Here is a 19133-nt window from a genome sequence, read left to right as displayed (position 1 = left end):
TGCCATGTTTGTTAGAGCCAGTGGGTGGACAAATCCTGGATTTTTGCATATGACATGGAGCCTAATGAAGCCCTTTGAGATTTCTATTATGGAAACCACTATAGAATTTTAATACATTATTTGTTATTAACAGGGTTGCCCGTGGTAACGGTGGTTTGCAAAATCACGTGAATGTGTTAGGAATCTGTTAATGCAACAGCAAAGTAAAGGACCGACATGGCAGCTCTGCTTCTAGCTCATAAGCAACTTTGCAGTATTTTGTTTTTTTGTGTTTTATTTCTTACATTATTAGCCCAGAACGTTTTTTGTGTTATTACATACAGCCGGAAATAACTGTTGGATATCAGAGTGGCGGTAACCAGAAATACGTACAGTGGTGTGAAAAAGTGTTTGCCCCCTTCCTGATTTGTTATTTGTTTGCATGTTTGTCACACTTAAATGTTTCAGATCATCAAACAAATTTAAATATTAGTCAAAGATAACACAAGTAAACACAAAATGCAGTTTTGAAATGAAGGTTGTTATTATTAAGGGAAAACAAAATCCAAACCTACATGGCCCTGTGTGAAAAAGTGTTTGCCCCCCCTGTTATAACACAACTCAACTGTGGTTTATCACACCTGAGTTCAATTCCTCTAGCCACACCCAGGCCTGATTACTGCCACACCTGTTCTCAATCAAGGAATCACTTAAATAGGACCTGCCTGACAAAGTGAAGTAGACCAAATGATCCTCAAAAGCTAGACATCATGCCGAGATCAAAGAAATTCAGGAACAAATGAGAAAGAAAGTAATTGAGATCCATCAGTCTGGAAAAGGTTATAAAGCCATTTCTAAAGCTTTGGGACTCCAGCGAACCACAGTGAGAGCCATTATCCACAAATGGAACAGTGGTGAACCTTCACAGGAGTGGCCGGCCGACCAAAATTACCCCAAGAGCGCAGCGACGACTCATCCAAGAGGTCACAAAAGACCCCACAACAACATCCAAAGAGCTGCAGGCCTCACTTGCCTCAGTTAAGGTCAGTGTTCATGACTCCACCATAAGAAAGAGACTGGGCAAAAATGGCCTGCATGGCAGAGTTCCAAGACGAAAACGACTGCTGAGCAAAAAGAACATTGAGGCTTGTCTCATTTTTGCCAGAAAACATCTTGGGAAAATACTCTGTGGACTGACGAGACAAAAGTTGAACTTTTTGGAAGGTAAAAGTAACACAGCATTTCAGAAAAATTACATCATACCAACAGTAAAATATGGTGGTGGTAGTGTGATGGTCTGGGCCTGTTCTGCTGCTTCAGGAGCTGGAAGACTTGCTGTGATAAATGGAACCATGAATTCTGCTGTCTACCAAAAAATCCTGAAGGAGAATGTCCGGCCATGTGTTCGTGACCTCAAGCTGAAGCGAACTTGGGTTCTGCAGCAGGACAATGATCCAAAACACACCAGCAAGTCCACCTCTGAATGGCTGGAGTGGCCTAGTCAAAGTCCTGACCTGAATCCTATTGAGATGCTGTGGCATGACCTTAAAAAGGCAGTTCATGGTCGAAAACCCTCCAATGTGGTTGAATTACAACAATTCTGCAAAGATGAGTGGGCCAAAATTCCTCCACAGCGCTGTAAAAGACTCATTGCAAGTTATCGCAAACACTTGATTGCAGTTATTGCTGCTAAGGGTGGCCCAACCAGTTATTAGGTTGTAGGGGGCAATCACTTTTTCACACAGGGCCATGTGGGTTTGGATTTTGTTTTCCCTTAATAATAACAACCTTCATTTCAAAACTGCATTTTGTGTTTACTTGTGTTATCTTTGACTAACATTTAAATTTGTTTGATGATCTGAAACATTTAAGTGTGACAAACATGCAAACAAATAAGAAATCAGGAAGGGGGCAAACACTTTTTCACACCACTCTATTTCCTGAATTAGATCCTTTGTTCGTACCCCCCAAGGCAATTGAACTTTTCCCAGAGGCTGCTCCAAGATGCCGCCGGTGGAGAAGAGGTATTCGGAGTGGACTTCTAGTCAGACTCAGGAGGCGTGCACACCATCCACCGCTTCAGAGTATATTACTCGCTAATGTTCAGTCCCTGGACAATAAAGTAGACAAGCTCAGGGCGACGATCTCCTTCCAGAGAGACACTGTAACATAGTCTGTTTCACGGAATCATGGCTATCTCCGGATATATTGTCCCCATCCCTACAGCCATCTGGGTTCTCAGTACATCGCGCAGACAGGAATAAAGAACTATCTTGGAAGAAGAAAGGCGGAGGTGTATGTTTCATGATTAACTACTCATGGTGTGATTGTGATAACGTACAGGAACTCAAGTCCTTTTGTTCACCCGACCTAGAATACCTCACAATCAAATGCAGACCGTATTACCTCCCAAAATAATGATCTTCGGTTATAGTCACAGCTGTGTGTATTCCCCCTCAAGCTGATACCACGACGGCCCTCAAGGCCTTTGTGCAAACTGGAAACCATATATCCTGAGGCCGCATTTATTGTAGCTGGGGACTTTAACAAAGCAAATCTGAGGAAAATGCTACCAAAGTTCTATCAACACATTGTTACTCTCCCTCCCGGATGGGTACAAGGCCCTACCCCACCATCCCTTCAGAAAATCAGATCACGACTACATTCTGCTCCACCCTTCCTATAGGCAGAAACCCATGCTAAGGTCTATTCAACGCTGGTCGGACCAATCGGAATCCATGATTCAAGATTGTTTTGATCACGCGGACTGGGATATGTTCCGGGTTGCCTCTGAGAATAACATTGACATATACACTGACACGGTGACTGAGTTAATCAGGAAGTGTATAGGGGATGTTTTTATCACTGTGACTATCAAAAACTGTGGATAGATGGCAGCATTCACGCAAAACTGAAAGCGCGAACCACCGCATTTAACCATGGCAAGGTGACTGGGAATATGATTGAATACAAACAGTGACGTTATGCCCTCCGTAAGGCAATCAAACAGGCAAAACATCAGTACAGAGACAAAGTGGCAATTCAACGTCTCAGACATGAGATGTATGTGGCAGGGACTCCAGACAATTGTGTATTACAAAAGGAAAACCAGGACACAGACATCTTGCTCCCGGACAAGCTAAACACCTTCTTCGCCCGCTTTGAGGTAACACAGTGCCACCGATGCGGGCTGCTTTCGAGGTCTATGGGGTCTTGTTCTCCGTGGCCGATGTGAGTAAGACATTTAAGCGTGTTAACCCTTGCAAGGCTGCCGGCCCAGACGGTATCCCTAGCCGCGTCCTCAGAGCATGCGCAGAACAGCTGGCTGGAGTGTTTACGGACATATTAAATCTCTCTCTATCCCAGTCTGCTGTCCCCACTTGCTTCAAGATGTCCACCATTGTTCCTGTACCCAAGAAAGCAAAGGTAACTGAACTAAATGGCTATTGCCCAGTAGCACTCACTTCTGTCATCATGAAGTGCTTTGAGAGGCTAGTTAAGGGTCATATCACCTCCACCTTACCTGACACCCTAGACCCACTTCAATTTGCATACCGCCCCAATAGATCCACAGGCGATGCAATTGCTATCGCACTGCACACTGCCCTATCCCATCTGGACAAGAGGAATACCTATGTAAGACTGCTGTTCATCGACTCCAGCTCAGTCTTCAACACTGTAGTACCCTCCAAGCTCATCATTAAGCTCGGAGCCATGGGTCTGAACCTGGACTTCCTGACGGGCCACCCCCAGGTGGTGAAGACAGGAAACAACACCTCCACTACGCTGATCCTCAACACAGGGGCCCCACATGGGTGCGTGCTCAACCCCCTCCTGTACTCGTGGTCCTCTGTAGCTCAGCTGGTAGAGCACGGCGCTTGTAACGCCAAGGTAGTGGGTTCGAACCCCGGGACCACCCATACACAAAAAAAATTATGCACGCATGACTGTAAGTCGCTTTGGATAAAAGCGTCTGCTAAATGGCATATTATTAAATATTTATTATTATTACTCCCATGACTGCGTAGGCACGCCTCCAACTCAATCATCAAGTTTGCAGACGACACAATAGTATTATGAGACTCAAAATTCAGCTCAGGTGCATCCTGTTTCCATTGATCATCCTTGAGATGTTTCTACAACTTGATTGGAGTCCACCTGTGATACATTTAATTGATTGGACATGATTTGGAAAGGCCCACAGTTGATAGTGCATGTCAGAGCAAAAACCAAGCCAGTGTGGTGAATAAGGCGCAACAGCGCCTCTTCAACCTCACGAGGCTGAAGAAATTTGGCTTGGCCCTTAAGACCCTCACAAGCTTTTTCAGATGCACCATTAAGAGCATCCTGTCAATGCAATACTATTCAACTATTGCTGTATAGAAAAGCATTCAGACCCCTTGACTTTTCCACATTTTGTTACGTTACAACCTTATTTGAAAATGGATTAAATAAAACAATTTCCTCAACAATCTACACACAATACCCCATAATGAAAAAGTGAAAACAGGTTTTTAGAAATGTTTGCAGATTTATTAAAAACAAAAAACAGAAATACCTTATTTACATAAGTATTCAGACCCTTTTCTATGAGACTCAAAATTCAGCTCAGGTGCATCCTGTTTTCATTGATCATCCTTGAGATGTTTCTACAACTTGATTGGAGTCCAACTGTGATAAATTCAATTGATTGGACATTATTTGGAAAGGCACACACCTGTCTATATAAGGTCCCACAGTTGACAGTGCATGTCAGAGCAAAAACCAAGCCATGAGGTCGAAGGAATTGTCCGTAGAGCTCCGAGACAGGATTGTGTCGAGGCACAGATCTGGGGAAGGGTACCAAAAAGTTTCTGCAAAATTGAAGATCCCCAAGAACACAGTGGCCTCAATCATTTTTAAATGGAAGAAGTTTGGAACCACCAAAACTCTTCCTTGAGCTGGCCGCCCGGCCAAACTGAGCAATCGTTAGAGAAGGGCCTTAGTCAGGGAGGTGACCAAGAACCCGATGGTCACTCTGATAGAGCTCTAGAGTTCCTCTGTGGAGATGGGAGAACCTTCCAGAAGGACAACCATCTCCGCAGCACTCCACCAATTAGACCTTTATGGTAGAGTGGCCAGACGGAAGCCACTCCTCAGTAAAAGGCACATAACAGCCCGCTTGGAGTTTGCCAAAAGGCACCTAAAGGACTCTGAGACCATGAGAAACAAGATTCTCTGGTCTGATGAAACCAAGATTGAACTCTTTGGCCTGAATGCCAAGCGTCACGTCTGGAGGAAACCTGGCACCATCCCTACTGTGAAGCATGGTCGTGGTAGCATCATGCTGTGGGGATGGTTTTCAGCGGCAGAGACTGGGTGACTAGTCAGGATCGAGGCGAAGATGAACGGAGAAAAATTCAGAGATATCCTTGATGAAAATCTGCTCCAGAGCACTCAGGACATCAGACTGGGAGCGAAAGTTCACCTTCCAACAGGACAATGACACTAAGCACACAGACAAGACAACACAGGAGTGGTTTCGGGACAAGTCTCTGAATGTCATTGAGTGGCCCAGCCAGAGCCCGGACTTGAACCCGATCGAACATCTCTGGAGAGACCGGAAAATAGCTGTGCAGCAACGCTCCCCATCCAACCTGACAGAGCTTGAGAGGATCTGCAGAGAAGAATGGGAGAAACTCCCCAAATACAGGTGTGCCAAGCTTGTAGCGTCATACCCAAGAAGACTTGCGGCTGTAATCGCTGCCAAAGGTGCTTCAAAATACTGCGTAAAGGGTCTGTAAATTTCTTTTCAGGTTTTTTAAAATTATAATTTAGCAATTTTTAATTACAGTTTTTGCTTTGTCATTATGGGGTATTGTGTGCAGATTGATGATTTTTTATTTATTTTTTATCAATTTTAGAATGAGGCTGTAACCTATCAAAATGTGGAAAAAGTCAAGGGGTCTGAATACTTTCCGAAGGCACTCTATATACACTATTTTATCCTACGTATTCTACAGATATACTAAATATTTGTATCCACATACAGTGCTGTGAAAAAGTATTTGCCCCCTTTCTAATTTTCTCTACTTTTGCATATTTGTGATACTGAATGCTATCAGATCTTCAACCAAAACCTAATATTAGATAAAGGGAACATAAGTGAACAAATAACACAACAATTACATATTTATTTCATTTATTTCATAAACAAAGTTATGCAACACCCAATTCCCCTGTGTGAAAAAGTAATTGCCCCCTTACACTCAATGGGACCCATCTCGTCCAAAAAGATGACTCAAGTTTGCCAAAAAGCACCTGGATGATCATCAAGACTCTTGGAAGAACGTTCTATGGACAGATTATTCAAAAGTATAACTTTTTGGACGACATGGTTCCAGTAATGTCTGCCGAAAACCAAACTCTGCATTCCACAGTAAGACCATCATACCAAAGGTCAAGCATGGTGGTGGTGGTGTAATGGTTTGGGGATGCTTTGCTGCCTCAGGACCTGGACGACTTGCCTTAATCGAAGGAACCATGAATTCTGCTCTGTATCAGTGAATTCTACAGGAGAATGTCAGACCATCCATCTGTGAGCTGAAGCTGAAGCGCAGATGGGTCATGCAGCAAGACAATGATCCAAAACACACAATCAAGTCTACATGAAAATTGCTAAAAAGCAACAAATTGGAAGTTTTTGGAATGGCCTAGTCAAAGTCCAGACCTAATCCCAATTGAAATGTTGTGGCAGGACTCGAAACGAGCAGTTCATGCTTGAAAACCCACACGTCACTGAGTTAAAGCAGTTCTGCATGGAAGAGTGGGCCAGAATTCCTCCACAGCGACGTGAGAGACTGATCAACAACTACAGGAAGCATTTGGTTGGAGTCATTGCAGCTAAAGGTGGCACAACCAGTTATTGAGTGTAAGGGGGCAATTACTTTTTCACACAGGGGAATTGGGTGTTGCATAACTTTGTTTATGAAATAAATGAAATAAATATGTAATTGTTGTGTTATTTGTTCACTTATGTTCCCTTTATCTAATATTAGGTTTTGGTTGAAGATCTGATAACATTCAGTATCAAACATATGCAAAAGTAGAGAAAATTAGAAAGGGGGCTGTCCACAATGTATATACATCCCATCACTCACACACACACACACACACACACACCCCCACACAACGCGTATATACTCCGGACTCCGACATTGCCCGGCCTAATATTTATATATTTCTTAATTTCATTTTACTTTTAGATTTGTGTGTATTGTTGTGAATTGTTAGATATTACTGCACTGTTAGGAACACAAGCATTTCGCTACACCCGTAATAAATATGTGATTTAATGTGTTGTAGCTGGTCTGGGGTTTTGCCTTTCCTCTGTGACTGGGCTCTGTACCTCATGGGTAGGGTTCCCTGTTCAGCCCAGACATAACTGGGAAACCTTAGAGAAGGTGTAGGCAATGATTTTTGTCATAGCGGAAGGTCGGGGGGCCAGAAACATAATTATAATAATTTGTACATTGCAAATTTACCACAACTAACCCCCAAAAGTCTATTTCTATATTCGTGGGAATATTTGGGAACATATTTTTATTTTATTTATTTTATTTTTGCTGAATTCCTGGTGATCCTGCCTGATCTCTGTACTTGGCCATACTACTCATACCCTATACGGTTTTGTTGTGGGTTGATTTTGTCTCACTCTTCCTCAATGCCCTCCTTATGCCTAAGAGCAGGGCTAACCTCATGTTCTATCAAACAGTTCCACCTTCATCCATTCATTGGCACCCTATTATCAGGGCATAAACCTGGACCACAGAAAAGCCAGCTTGTTTTCTGTTTGGTCATCATGGGTAACTGACATGTCAGATGTGTTTGTTCCCATTGCAGGGTCAGAGTGTAAGCCAAGTACTACCCAGCAGCCCTGTGTGAGCGTCTCAGAGGCATCCTCCTTATCCTCCTCCTCCCTGTCCCCAGCCTCCTTTGCTGAGGATGTCTTCTTCAACGGCGCCACTGAGGAGAAGGTAGAGAGGCTTTCTTCTCCTTCTCTGTCATTCTTTCACACTCTGTTCATTCAAAAACAACTTCTTCAAAAACAAGCTCTCTCTCCCTCCCCTCTTCTTCCCACCCCCTCTCTCTCTATGACCCCACTCTTTTCCCCCTCCCTCCCTCCCTCTATCCCTCCCTCCCCCAGGATGATGAGAGTGACTATGATTACCCAGGCCTGGATGTGGATGTAGACAGCAGTGTGGAGGATCTGCTGGGTTTAAGCTCCTCTCTCATAGACTCAGAGTATTACAAAGACCTTCAGGGGGTATCTGTATCTACTGCCCCTGAAACCAGCCCTCTTGTCCTGGGCTCTCCCAGTAGAGACAGAGATAGTCCCCAACACAGCTCCCACCCCCATCCCCATCCCTACCAAGAGACTGAAAACAGATCCATACCCCATCCCACTTTTGTGGTCACCGAGTTCAACCGCAATCTGTTGCAGTCAGGCAGTGCCACGGACAGCCATAACAGTGACTCAGTAGTAGTGGTGAGCACTATGGTGTATCTGAATGGACCAAGGGGACCAGGCGGGGCTCAGGAGGTGGGCTCTGACCCAGAGAGCTTCCCCATCCTGGTCAGGTCCATGTCCACGTCCCGCAGACACAGCTGGGGCATGCCTGTGTCTCCCATCGACCTGGGGAGGAGGTAAGGCCTGGTTCTCTCCACTCAACTCACTGCTAGCTCAGTCTGTGTGAAAACGGTGCTGTATGATAACAACATGTCTATTAGTCTGATCATGTTAAACGTTTATCAACAATATAATTGTCAAAAAATTCTTAAGGTAATTGTTGTCAATTGAGGACAATATCTGAGCAAATGTAATGACAATATCAATTTGAGTAAATTTTAATCAGAAATATTTAAACAACATAATAGAATAATTATATTTAATGTAAGTGTACAAAAGGGAAGTTTTGAGCTGTATTTCTCTGTATTTGGTTTTCTACTTTAAGACTTCACTCTTGACAACAAATAAGCCCTGGATGTGGCTATTATTACCCCCAAGTAACATGTGCGTGGTCACATCTCAGAGAGCAGAGAACTTCTGCTTCTAGTTCTCACTGTTTTTAAATGAGTTCAGTAGTATTCTCTAGTGGTTTGGTCAGCTACTTTTGTAACAGTTTGGGTTAAAAACTGCATTGCAGACAAGGCCACTGTTGCCCCGCCGAGATAGAGAACGACTTGTGAAATACCCAAACACCAGCCACAACAACATACATATTCTCTTTCACTTTTCATTTTTCTTCTACTTTAAACTTTTCCACCATATTTTAAAATGGCCATTTCATTGTGGCATGAGTCATCTGCAATGATGGACATCATTTTCACGATCTGATAAGCCATTTAGACTTCTCTAAATTTAACTTGCCGTTTTATTTTAGGCACCAACGACCCTAAATAGAAACAGATCATGCACAAACAGTCTTAGATCTAGACAGAGACAATGGCATATCATGTAAAGTTGCAATAACAATGTACATATCTTTATGCTAATAGTATGAACATCTCCTACATATGGTCCTCTGTGGCTCGGTAGAGTCGGTAGAGCATGGCAGTAGCAGGGCCTGGGTCGCAGGCTCGATTCCCGCTGGCGTCACCAATACAAAAATGAATGACACACTACTGTAATTCGCTTTGGAAAAAAGCATTGGCCGTCTGCTAGATGGCATTTCATGTTTGATAATCTCTGTGCACATCTCCATCTATAGGCTGAGTCTTGACCCAACAGCCATAGACAGTGATGGAGAGAGGGACGACTCTCTCCTCCACTCCTTCATCTACCCAGAATGCCCTGAGCAAGAAGTGGAGGAGTCAAATGGTCCAGATGGGACAGACCTCTCCAGTTCTAAAGCCAAGGAGACAGAAACGGTAATGATGCCAAACCACTGTCACACCTGGCGTGTTTGAACATTGCACTCAGTTCGGAGGGTATAAACATATGTTGAAGAAAAGATAACCAGAAAGATAACCTGTCATAAGTCAAATTATAACACTGTCCATAAGTAGTAACAGTATGCAGTTTTACACTTTATACCCCTCTCTTCTCTACTAAACTGCAACACTAATAAATAAGAATATGTTCTCAATCAATTGACGACTTTGTAAAATAGGTGTAAACAACTTTAAATTAAAACAGTATGTCTGGCATCATTGTAGGAGGAGTGTGGTCGGTCTGGGAGGACATACTCCAGATCTGAGATCCTTGCCACAGATGAGCGTGTTCGTGTTGCACACGTGTCTCGCGTGGTGGAGACCTCTAAGAGGGCAGCAGGAGGTCAGTGTATGCGTGTGTGTGTACGTACATGTGTGCTTGTATAGAGGGAGATGCCTTTGGCCGCCTGTACCCCCAAAGGGCCTCAGAAAAACATCCTGCAGTCAGAATGTATGAACTGAACACACCATGAACCAGCTCCATCATCCCTCACACAAGGATGAATTATTTTAATCTTCACCCTTTACATAACATGGTTTGAAAATGTTTTTGTGGTACTGTTGTATTGCAGAGGAGCTGGACCCAGAGGAACCCAACTTGCACACCGCAGAAGGACAGACTCATATGTAAGTTAGTTAACACAGTCTAGATTCTTCAGCTCTTAGCAATTTTCGGCCAATCACGAACTTTCCATTCTTAAGCAAAATTCTGGAGAGATTGGTTTTCAAACAGCTAAATAATTGTTTAAGTGCCAACTGTCTTTAAAAAAAAAATCAATCTGCTTTTTGCGCCCACCACAGCACAGAGACAGCCTTAGTTAAAGTGGTAAATTATCTTAGAGCCAACACAGATGCCAAACATCTCTCTGTCCTTGTACTCTTGGATTTAAGTGCTGCATTTGACACTGCTGACCATGATGTTCTTCTGTACAGACTGGAGAGGTGGGTTGGCCTCTCCGGCCCAGTTCTAAATTGGTTTAGGACCTATTCAACCGGTCAAGAGTTTGTCACCCATTGGTGAACATAACTATGAGAAAATACATATCACATGTGGCGTTCCATAAGGTTCGATTTTGGTTTCGGTAATGTTCAGTTTATATATATATATATATATGTTACCCCTTGGCAGCGTTATCAGAAAGCATAGCATTGATTTTCACTGCTACGCAGAAGATACACAACTTTACATTTCTGTGTCACCAAAGGATTTTAGCTCCACGGGAAAATTTGATTGTATTAGTGATTTAAATACTTGGATGGCTCACAACTTCCTCCAGCTAAACCAAGACAAGACACAGGTACATATTGTTGGACCCAAAGCAGAAAGAGAGAATCTGGCCGCACATTTTTATTCACGGGCAATAAAGATAAAACACCAAGTGAAAAACCTAGGTGTTATTACAGATTCTGATCTCAGTTTCGAATCACACATTAGGAATGTGACCAAAATAGCTTTTTACCACCTGAGGAACTATAATGAATACTCAGGGAGAAAAAGGTGTAGATTCACACGCAGAGCGTGGCAGGTGTTTATTTCGCCTTCACAGAAGGCTGGAATCGTGGTCACAGGCAGGCAATGGTAATACACAGGTAGGAAAACAGGCAGGTGAATCAAAACTAGGACTGAAGACTATAACTGGTTCACATAAACGAGCTAGGAAAAGGCTTAGTAGAGCCAAAACTAACAATACATCACAAGGCACAAACAGAAAGAACTGAACTAAATAAGGAGCTGATGAGACCAGGTGAGTAACTAACACAGGTGAAATCAATGAACAAAAATGAAAGACAGGGCTACGTTCAAGAACACAAAGAAACAGGGCTATGTTCAAGAACACAAGGTTTACTAAGAAAATAAATACAGAACCTTACAGTAACCCCCCCCCCTCTCTGGTAGAGAGCCACACACGCTGTCCGGGGTGAAATAGTGGCGTATGTCGGCGGCGCCTGTCGGCAAAGCGTTTCTGGGTATTAGAGGTTTCCTGCAGATGCCGGTGAGCGGTCTCTCATACCTGCTCACTATGCCGAAACCAGTCGTCAACAGCTGGGACAATACCAGGCTCTGCCTCCCAGTGAAACATGGGGGGGATGGTAACCAAGTACACACTGAAACGGAGTAAGGTGGAGGGATGAATGCATGAGTGAGTTCTGAGCGTAATCGGCCCAGGCCATAAACCGACTCCAGTCGTGTGGTACTTCCCTATTTCTTGGTTCAGGCGTTCCGTCTGCCCGTTGGACTGGGGATGGTACCCGGAGGAGAGGCTGAGGGCGACCACCCAGTCGGTCACAGAAGCCTCGCCACACCCGGGAGACAAACTGGGGCCCGCGGTCAGAGACAATGTCCTCCGGAATCCCATACAGACAGAACACCTGTTGGAATATACACTCAGCCAATTCCATGGTGTTAGGTAAATGAGGAAGAGGAACCAGACGACACATTTTTGAAAAACGGTCTACTATGACAAGGATGGGGGTGTTACCAGAGGATTCAGGAAGGTCTGTGATGAAGTCAACAGCTATGTGGGACCAGGGTCTGTGAGGGATTTGCAAAGGTTGAAGCTCACCGGAAGGGAGATGACGAGGGCTTATGGTTTGGGCGCAGACTAAACAGGAGAGTACGTCATCGCTTCCATCGGATGCCAGTGAGGACCACCAGAATTTACGGGCTAGAAGTTTGGTGGTTCGTGTAATGCCCGGATGTCATGACACCAAGGACATGTGACACCATTGCATCAATTGGGGTCTAACAGCTGCTGGTACGTAACTCTTCCCAGCAGGTGTCTCAGGAGGAGCCGGGGCTGAGTTTAGGGCTTCTTGTATGGCAGAGTGAACCTCCCACAGTACCGGTCCCATATTGCAAGAGGAAGGAAGGATGGGTGTACGGTCTGAGTTACTGGTCGGAAAGTCAAACTGGCGGGAGAGAGCATCAGCTTTTTAATTGTTTTCTTTCCAGGGATGTAAGTAGCATGAAAATGGAAGCGTGTGAAGAAGAGAACCCAGCGGGCTTGTCTGGAGTTCAACCTCTTGGCCCCTCTGATGTATTTCAGAATACGATGATCTGTTAGGACGAGAAGGGGATGTTGTGCGCCCTCCAACCAGTGGCGCCACTCCTGGAGGGCCAACTTGATGGCGAGGAGTTCTCTGTTCCCCACATCGTAATTCCTCTCAGTGGAGGATAACTTCCTGGAGAAGAAGACACAGGGATGTGATTTTGGAGGTGTTCCCACCCGCTGAGAGAGTATGGCTCCTACACCTACTTCGGAGGCATCCACCTCCAGAGTGAAAGGAAGGGTTGGATCAGGTTGGCGAAGGAAAGGAGCTGAGGTGAAGAGGCGTTTCAAGTTGCTGAAAGCAGGCAGGGCTGTATCAGTCCATTGAAGGGTCCAGGTCTTTTGGCTGGTAAGGGCAGTGAGGGGAGCGGCAGTAGAACTGAAGTTCTGAATGAACCGGCGATAGAAGTTGGAGAACCCAATGAAATGTTGGAGTTCCTTAACGGTGGTGGGTTTGGGCCAGTTACTGACGGCGGTGACTTTGTTCTCATCCATGCTGACCCCTCCAGGTGTCAGTACGAAACCGAGGAAGTTTACCGTGGTTAGATGGAAGGTGCTCTTTTCAGTCATCATATAAAGGTTATGGTCAAGGAGCCATTGAATAACCCTTTGTACATGCTGTATGTGTTCCTTCAGGGAGTGGGAGTAAATCAGGATGTCGAAATATACTTCTCCCATGGGCAAAGAAACTCGAAAGGGGTGATGATATTAATTAACAGTAAATTCGAGCCGAATGTGCAAATTGTCCAAACAGATACGCAAGGTAGATGGATTATTTTAAATATGTTATTGGACCATAAACAGATATGGCTCATTAACCTTTACGGACCAAATAATGATGATCCACACTTCTTTTACAATATATATAATAAATGATCAACCCTGCAAGCAATTCAAGACTATTATTATGGTGGGAGATTAAAATGGAAGTTACAATCTATCTGCAATATTAAAGCGGATCTACCCCCTAAAAATAATATTTAAAAAATAAATCAGGATGTCAATGTAGACGATGAGAAAGCGGTTGATCATATCCTGGAAATCCTCGTTCATAAAGGATTGGAAGACGGCGGGGGTGTTAGTAAGGCCGTAGGGCATGACCAGGTATTCGTAGTGCCATCGTGCAGTGATAAAGGCCGTCTTCCATTCGTTGCCTTCACGTATACAGACATGGTTATATGCACTTCGCAGGTCAAGTTTTCGATAGATGCTGGCGCAGCCCACTTGTTCAAGGGTCGCTGGGATCAGAGGGAAATGGTTCTTGACCGTGACGTCATTCAGGGAACGGTAATCAATACATGGACGGAGACCAACGTCCTTTTTCCCAACGAAGAAGAAGCTGGACGCAGCCGGAGAAGAAGAAGGACGAATGAAACTGTTTGAGTGCTTCATCAATGTAGTTCTCCATTGCCTCATTATCCGGGATAGATAGGGGGTAAACACGGCCCTTCGGTGGGGACACTCCAGGGAGTAAGTCAATAGCACAGTCCCCTGGGCGATGTGGTGGCAGAGTGGAGGTCTTGATTTTGCTGAAGACATTGCTGTGCTGGGCGTATTCAGATGGTATGGTGGGTGGGACTGCAGAGGCAGAGTCCTCAATGGTGGTGGCTCTGCAGGATAGGCTGAGACAACTGGTGAAGCAGGTAGAAGACCAGGACAGTAGTTCACCTTGTCGCCACATGATGGCAGGGTCATGACGACAAAGCCAGGGGTGTCCGAGGATGAGTGCCTGTTTGGGGGATGAGAGTTCCATGAGTTGAATGGTTTCGGTGTGGAAGACTCCAATCTGGAGGGTGACGCTCTGCGTCAGGTGCGTAATGAAGCCCAAGCCCAATGGCTGCCTGTCCAGGGTGTTAATCCTTAAGGGAGGGGTGACAGGTATTAGATCAATGTCAAGCTCTTGTACTAGCTGGTGATCGATAAAATTACCTGCTGCTCCCGAATCTACCAAGCCCTCTACGTACTTAGTAACCCCCTTCACGGTTGTCAATACTAGGATGGAAAATTGCTTCTGGGAGATATTTAGCAATAAGGAAATGCCTACCTGCATGGCAGCGGAGGGACCCTTCTCATCTCTCCGTGGGGGGCGAACAGGGCAATGGCTGAGTAGATGATCCTTCCCTCCACAGTATAGGCATAGCCCTTCTTGGATCCGCCTTTGATGTTCGATACACAGGAGAGGAGCATGGCCCAACGGCTTGGGCTCTGGAAGTCTCAGACGGGATGACGGAATCATGGAAAGAGAAGGTTTCGGGTTCCTGGGTGGCAGAGTTCTTCGGCGATGAGGTGGTCGATGAAGATACGAATGTATTTATTTAAATCCTGAAGGTCACCTCTACAGGCCAGCTCCGCCTGAAGTTCCCTGTTAAGCCCTCTTCGGTAGACGGTAAGTAAAGCAGCCTCACTCCATCCACTCCCTGCAATCATGGTGCGGCATACTCGGCAGCTGAATTGCATCCTTGTTGAAGTTCTATGAAGAGGTCTCCTATAGGACGACGGTAGGGAGAGTGATCGAATACCTCTTTGAAGAGGGTGTGGAAATGGGTCTCGGATCTGAGTTCTGTGCTGTTGGCAGTCCATATGGCGGTGGCCCAATCCAGGGCTTTGCCTGTGAGTAGAGACACAACAAAATCCACCCTGCCCTTGTCGGTGGCGAAGTTAGTGGGGTTGTGCTCAATGTATTTGCTGCATTGCATCAGAAATCCCGGACATTTCCCAGGTGAACCATCATATTTTCCAGGCATGGATATGAATGAACGAGGGCTATGGGATACGATACCGGGCATCGGAGGAGTAGGGATAGGCTGGCGGAGAAGATGGCAGATTTCCTCCATAAACTCCTCTTGCTGGGTCAGGCGCCGCTGTAGCACCGCTCAATCCATTCCGTTTTTTGGGGTGAGGTATTCTGTAATGAATACTCAGGGAGAAAAAGGTGTAGATTCACGAGCGGCAGTTGTTTATTTCGCCTTTGCAGAAGGCAGGAATTGTGGTCACAGGCAGGCAATGGTAATACACAGGTAGGCAAACAGGCAAGAGGATCAAAAACTAGGACTGAAGGCTATAACTGGTTCTCACAAACGAGCTAGGAAAAGGCTTAGCAGAGTCAAAACAAACAATACCTCACAAGGCACAAACAGAATGAACTGAACTAAATAAGGAGCTGATGAGACCAGGTGAGTAACTAACACAGGTGGAATCAATGAACAAAAATGAAAGACAGGGCGACGTTCAAGAACACAAAGAAACAGGGCTATGTTCAAGAACACAAGGTTGACTAAGAAAATAAATACAGAACCTTACAGGAACATTGCCGAGGTGCGGCCGTTTCTCTCTCAGGCTGATACAGCGACTCATCTATGCTTTTGTTACAAGCAGGCTTGACTACTGTAATGCTCTCCTGTCTGCTCTACCCAAGAAAGGCATTGGTCAACTGCAAAAAACATACAGAATGCTGCAGTACGGGTACTGACCAAGACCAGACGGAGAGCACAGATGCAGATGTCTCGGTTTTAAGGTCTCTGCACTGGCTGCCTATGAGTTTTAGAATTACTTTTAAGATTATTCTATTGGTTTTTAAGTCAATCCACGATTGTGCACACCAGTAAATGTCAGCTTTTAAGTTATGTACCCAGTAGGTCCCTCAGGACCTCTGGCACTGGCCTTTTAACTATCCCAAAGCCTAGGACCAAGAGGCATGGAGAGGCAGCCTTTAGTTATTATGCCCCCAGCCTCTGGAATAGCCTGCTAGAGAACCTGAGGGGGGCCGAAACTGTGGACATATTTAAAAGAGATCTTAAAACACATCTTTTTAGCTTTGCTTTCCCTTAGGGTGCTTTTTAGTCGTTCAGTTTTTATTGTTATTCTTTAATTTTTTATCCTCTTATGTTTATTGTGTAGTAAATGTTTCCGTTTTTATTTTCATTGTTTTTATTTGTTTTTTCCTGTGAAGCAAATTGCATTGCATTCTATGTTTGAAATGTGCTGTATAAATAAAGCTTAATTTGATTTGAAATGTAACACAGTCACTGTATCAATGTCCCTCCGCATTGATAAAGTGTATTTACTTTTAGGTCGAGTGATTCACATTAAACATTGTTGGATTAACATACAAACAAATCCCTTTTTAAAGGGGTGTTCCTCCCCTTTTCTTCTTCTTCAGTGCAGCCAACTCCCACAGAGTCTACAGGGCTTTCCCTGTTCCCGTTTTGAATCTCTGCTCCATGCCGTATGTCTTCGGACTGTTCCTCCTCCAGTCCTCTCTCTCCCAGCTCCTTAGATAGCCCCTTTGTGTGTGTGGGATTGTATGTGTGTTTGTGTGCGTGCGTGTGTGTTTGTCTGTGTGCTTGTGTGCGGGTGTGCGTGCAGATGTACATGCTTGCGTGTGTGTCTCTAAATAATATCCCTGCAGTCTGACGCCCAGCGCCCAACACTCCCTGCCCTCAGACCCACTCTCAGTCCCAGTGTCTTGTTTTGTTTTAGGCTGATGGTACAGAAAGTTCTGCAAGAGCTAAAGCAGTACCACGGGTAAGTAAACAGGCCAGGGAGGCCTGCTTGGCCCGGATGCACCCCCATCCCAACAAACCCTACAGACTAACAGAGCAAGGCTGGGTAGAAGCATGGAGAATCACTGGCCAAGGGCAGTGTGTGTGTGTACGTGTGAATCAATGGTGTGGAATTAGCATGAGCTTATGCTATGTTACACTGGGTGGGTGACAGCCTCTGCAAAATGACACAGTTATTGATAAATGGTGCCCACTGTAGGTATTTTAGTTTTAACTGCATGAGCACTTGATTAGAGCATTTCCTCTGTTTGAGAACGTACCTGAGAATGACATACAACTGCCTCAATGAAGCACCCTGTAGTCAGATGTTATTATGCTCAGTGTTTTGCTCAATAATAAAGTGCTGTGTTATTGAACCAGAGTAACTGTCCAGCCGATGTCTTCTCCTCCACAGAGCCAAGCAGAGGACCACGAGGCCTGAGGGGAAGGAGTCAGGAAGTAATGTCACCTGGTACAAATTTCTCTCCAATAAGTAAGTCACCCATATCCATATGATTTCACACTCCCTTTAGTTTACACTTTATGGAGATTGAGATTGATTGACATGCCTTCTTTTAGTCTGAAATTCATTTCATACATATTATTTTGTAATTTCATTGATAATTCGGGCCACGTCTGCCATCAGATATGAACTCAACTTTAAAATATATTAATAGACTTAAGTCTTTTGTCTTCTGCTTGATAGAAATGAAGAGGAGGAGGACAGGACAGAGAAAGTGGAGAAGGGAACAAAAGTGAAGCGCACCCTGAGCTCCCTGAAGAGCAAAATGGCTGGCTCCTTCAACAAAGACAAGGTGAACCAAAACAACACATGCTGTACTGTACTGAAACCGGATGTACAGTACTGTGTACACACACTCAACATGTTAACGACAGGGTGCGGTGTGAGCTTGCATGATAAGTAGTAGCTATGTGAGGAACTTTGTGATAACTTGGGAAACTGATTTAGCAGAATTACTGTAGTTTGTTACTGCAAAGATGTTTGTTACATTTATTGTTCACGCTGACTTTTTAGCCAGGATATGTTGACTTCAACATCATATGATTAGGGATTAAGTCCTCGGTCCTGAGCAACATTACAGTAAATTTGAAATGTGAAAGCCATTGTTCATTTACATCTTCATTTCATCATGTTAGTGTGTGTGAACAGAATGTCCAACTGCAAGTCTCTCTACACCCTAATCTTCCTATTCAGCCCTGTTGCCCTGTTACAGTTGAAGTCGGAAGTTTACATACACCTTAGCCAAATACATTTAAACTCAGTTTTTCACAATTCCTGACATTTAATCCTAGCAAAAAGTCCCTGTCTTAGGTCAGTTAGGATCACCACTTTATTTTAAGAATGTGAAATGTCAGAATAACAGTAGAGAGAATGATTTATTTCAGCTTTTATTTATTTCATCACATTCCCAGTGGGTCAGAAGTTTACATACACTCAATTAGTATTTGGTAGCATTGCCTTTCAATTGTTTAACTTGGGTCAAACGTTTTGGGTAGCCTCCCACAAACTTCCAACAATAAGTTGGGTGAATTTTGGCCCATTCCTCCTGACAGAGTTGGTGTAACTGAG

General features: G+C 44.5%; 1 protein-coding gene across 1 annotated transcript in view; it reads left to right on the top strand.

The window, feature by feature from the left end:
- Positions 1-19133, top strand: part of LOC311149015 (rho guanine nucleotide exchange factor 18-like) — a gene marked incomplete at its 5' end in the record, with an annotated part of 145648 nt that overhangs the window by 9650 nt on the left and 116865 nt on the right. The window contains 8 exons of the mRNA XM_084186086.1: positions 7861-7994; positions 8165-8664; positions 9729-9888; positions 10177-10294; positions 10524-10578; positions 17481-17525; positions 17958-18035; positions 18249-18379. Of these exons, the coding sequence (XP_084042212.1) occupies positions 7861-7994; positions 8165-8664; positions 9729-9888; positions 10177-10294; positions 10524-10578; positions 17481-17525; positions 17958-18035; positions 18249-18379 (1221 nt within the window). The remainder of the gene's footprint in view (positions 1-7860; positions 7995-8164; positions 8665-9728; positions 9889-10176; positions 10295-10523; positions 10579-17480; positions 17526-17957; positions 18036-18248; positions 18380-19133) is intronic.

This window comes from Coregonus lavaretus (assembly GCF_964263955.1).
Source record: "Coregonus lavaretus genome assembly, chromosome: 21".
Lineage (NCBI taxonomy): Eukaryota > Metazoa > Chordata > Actinopteri > Salmoniformes > Salmonidae > Coregonus > Coregonus lavaretus.
Note: the sequence above shows the minus strand (reverse complement) of the source record. Positions and strands in the feature narration are given on the sequence as shown.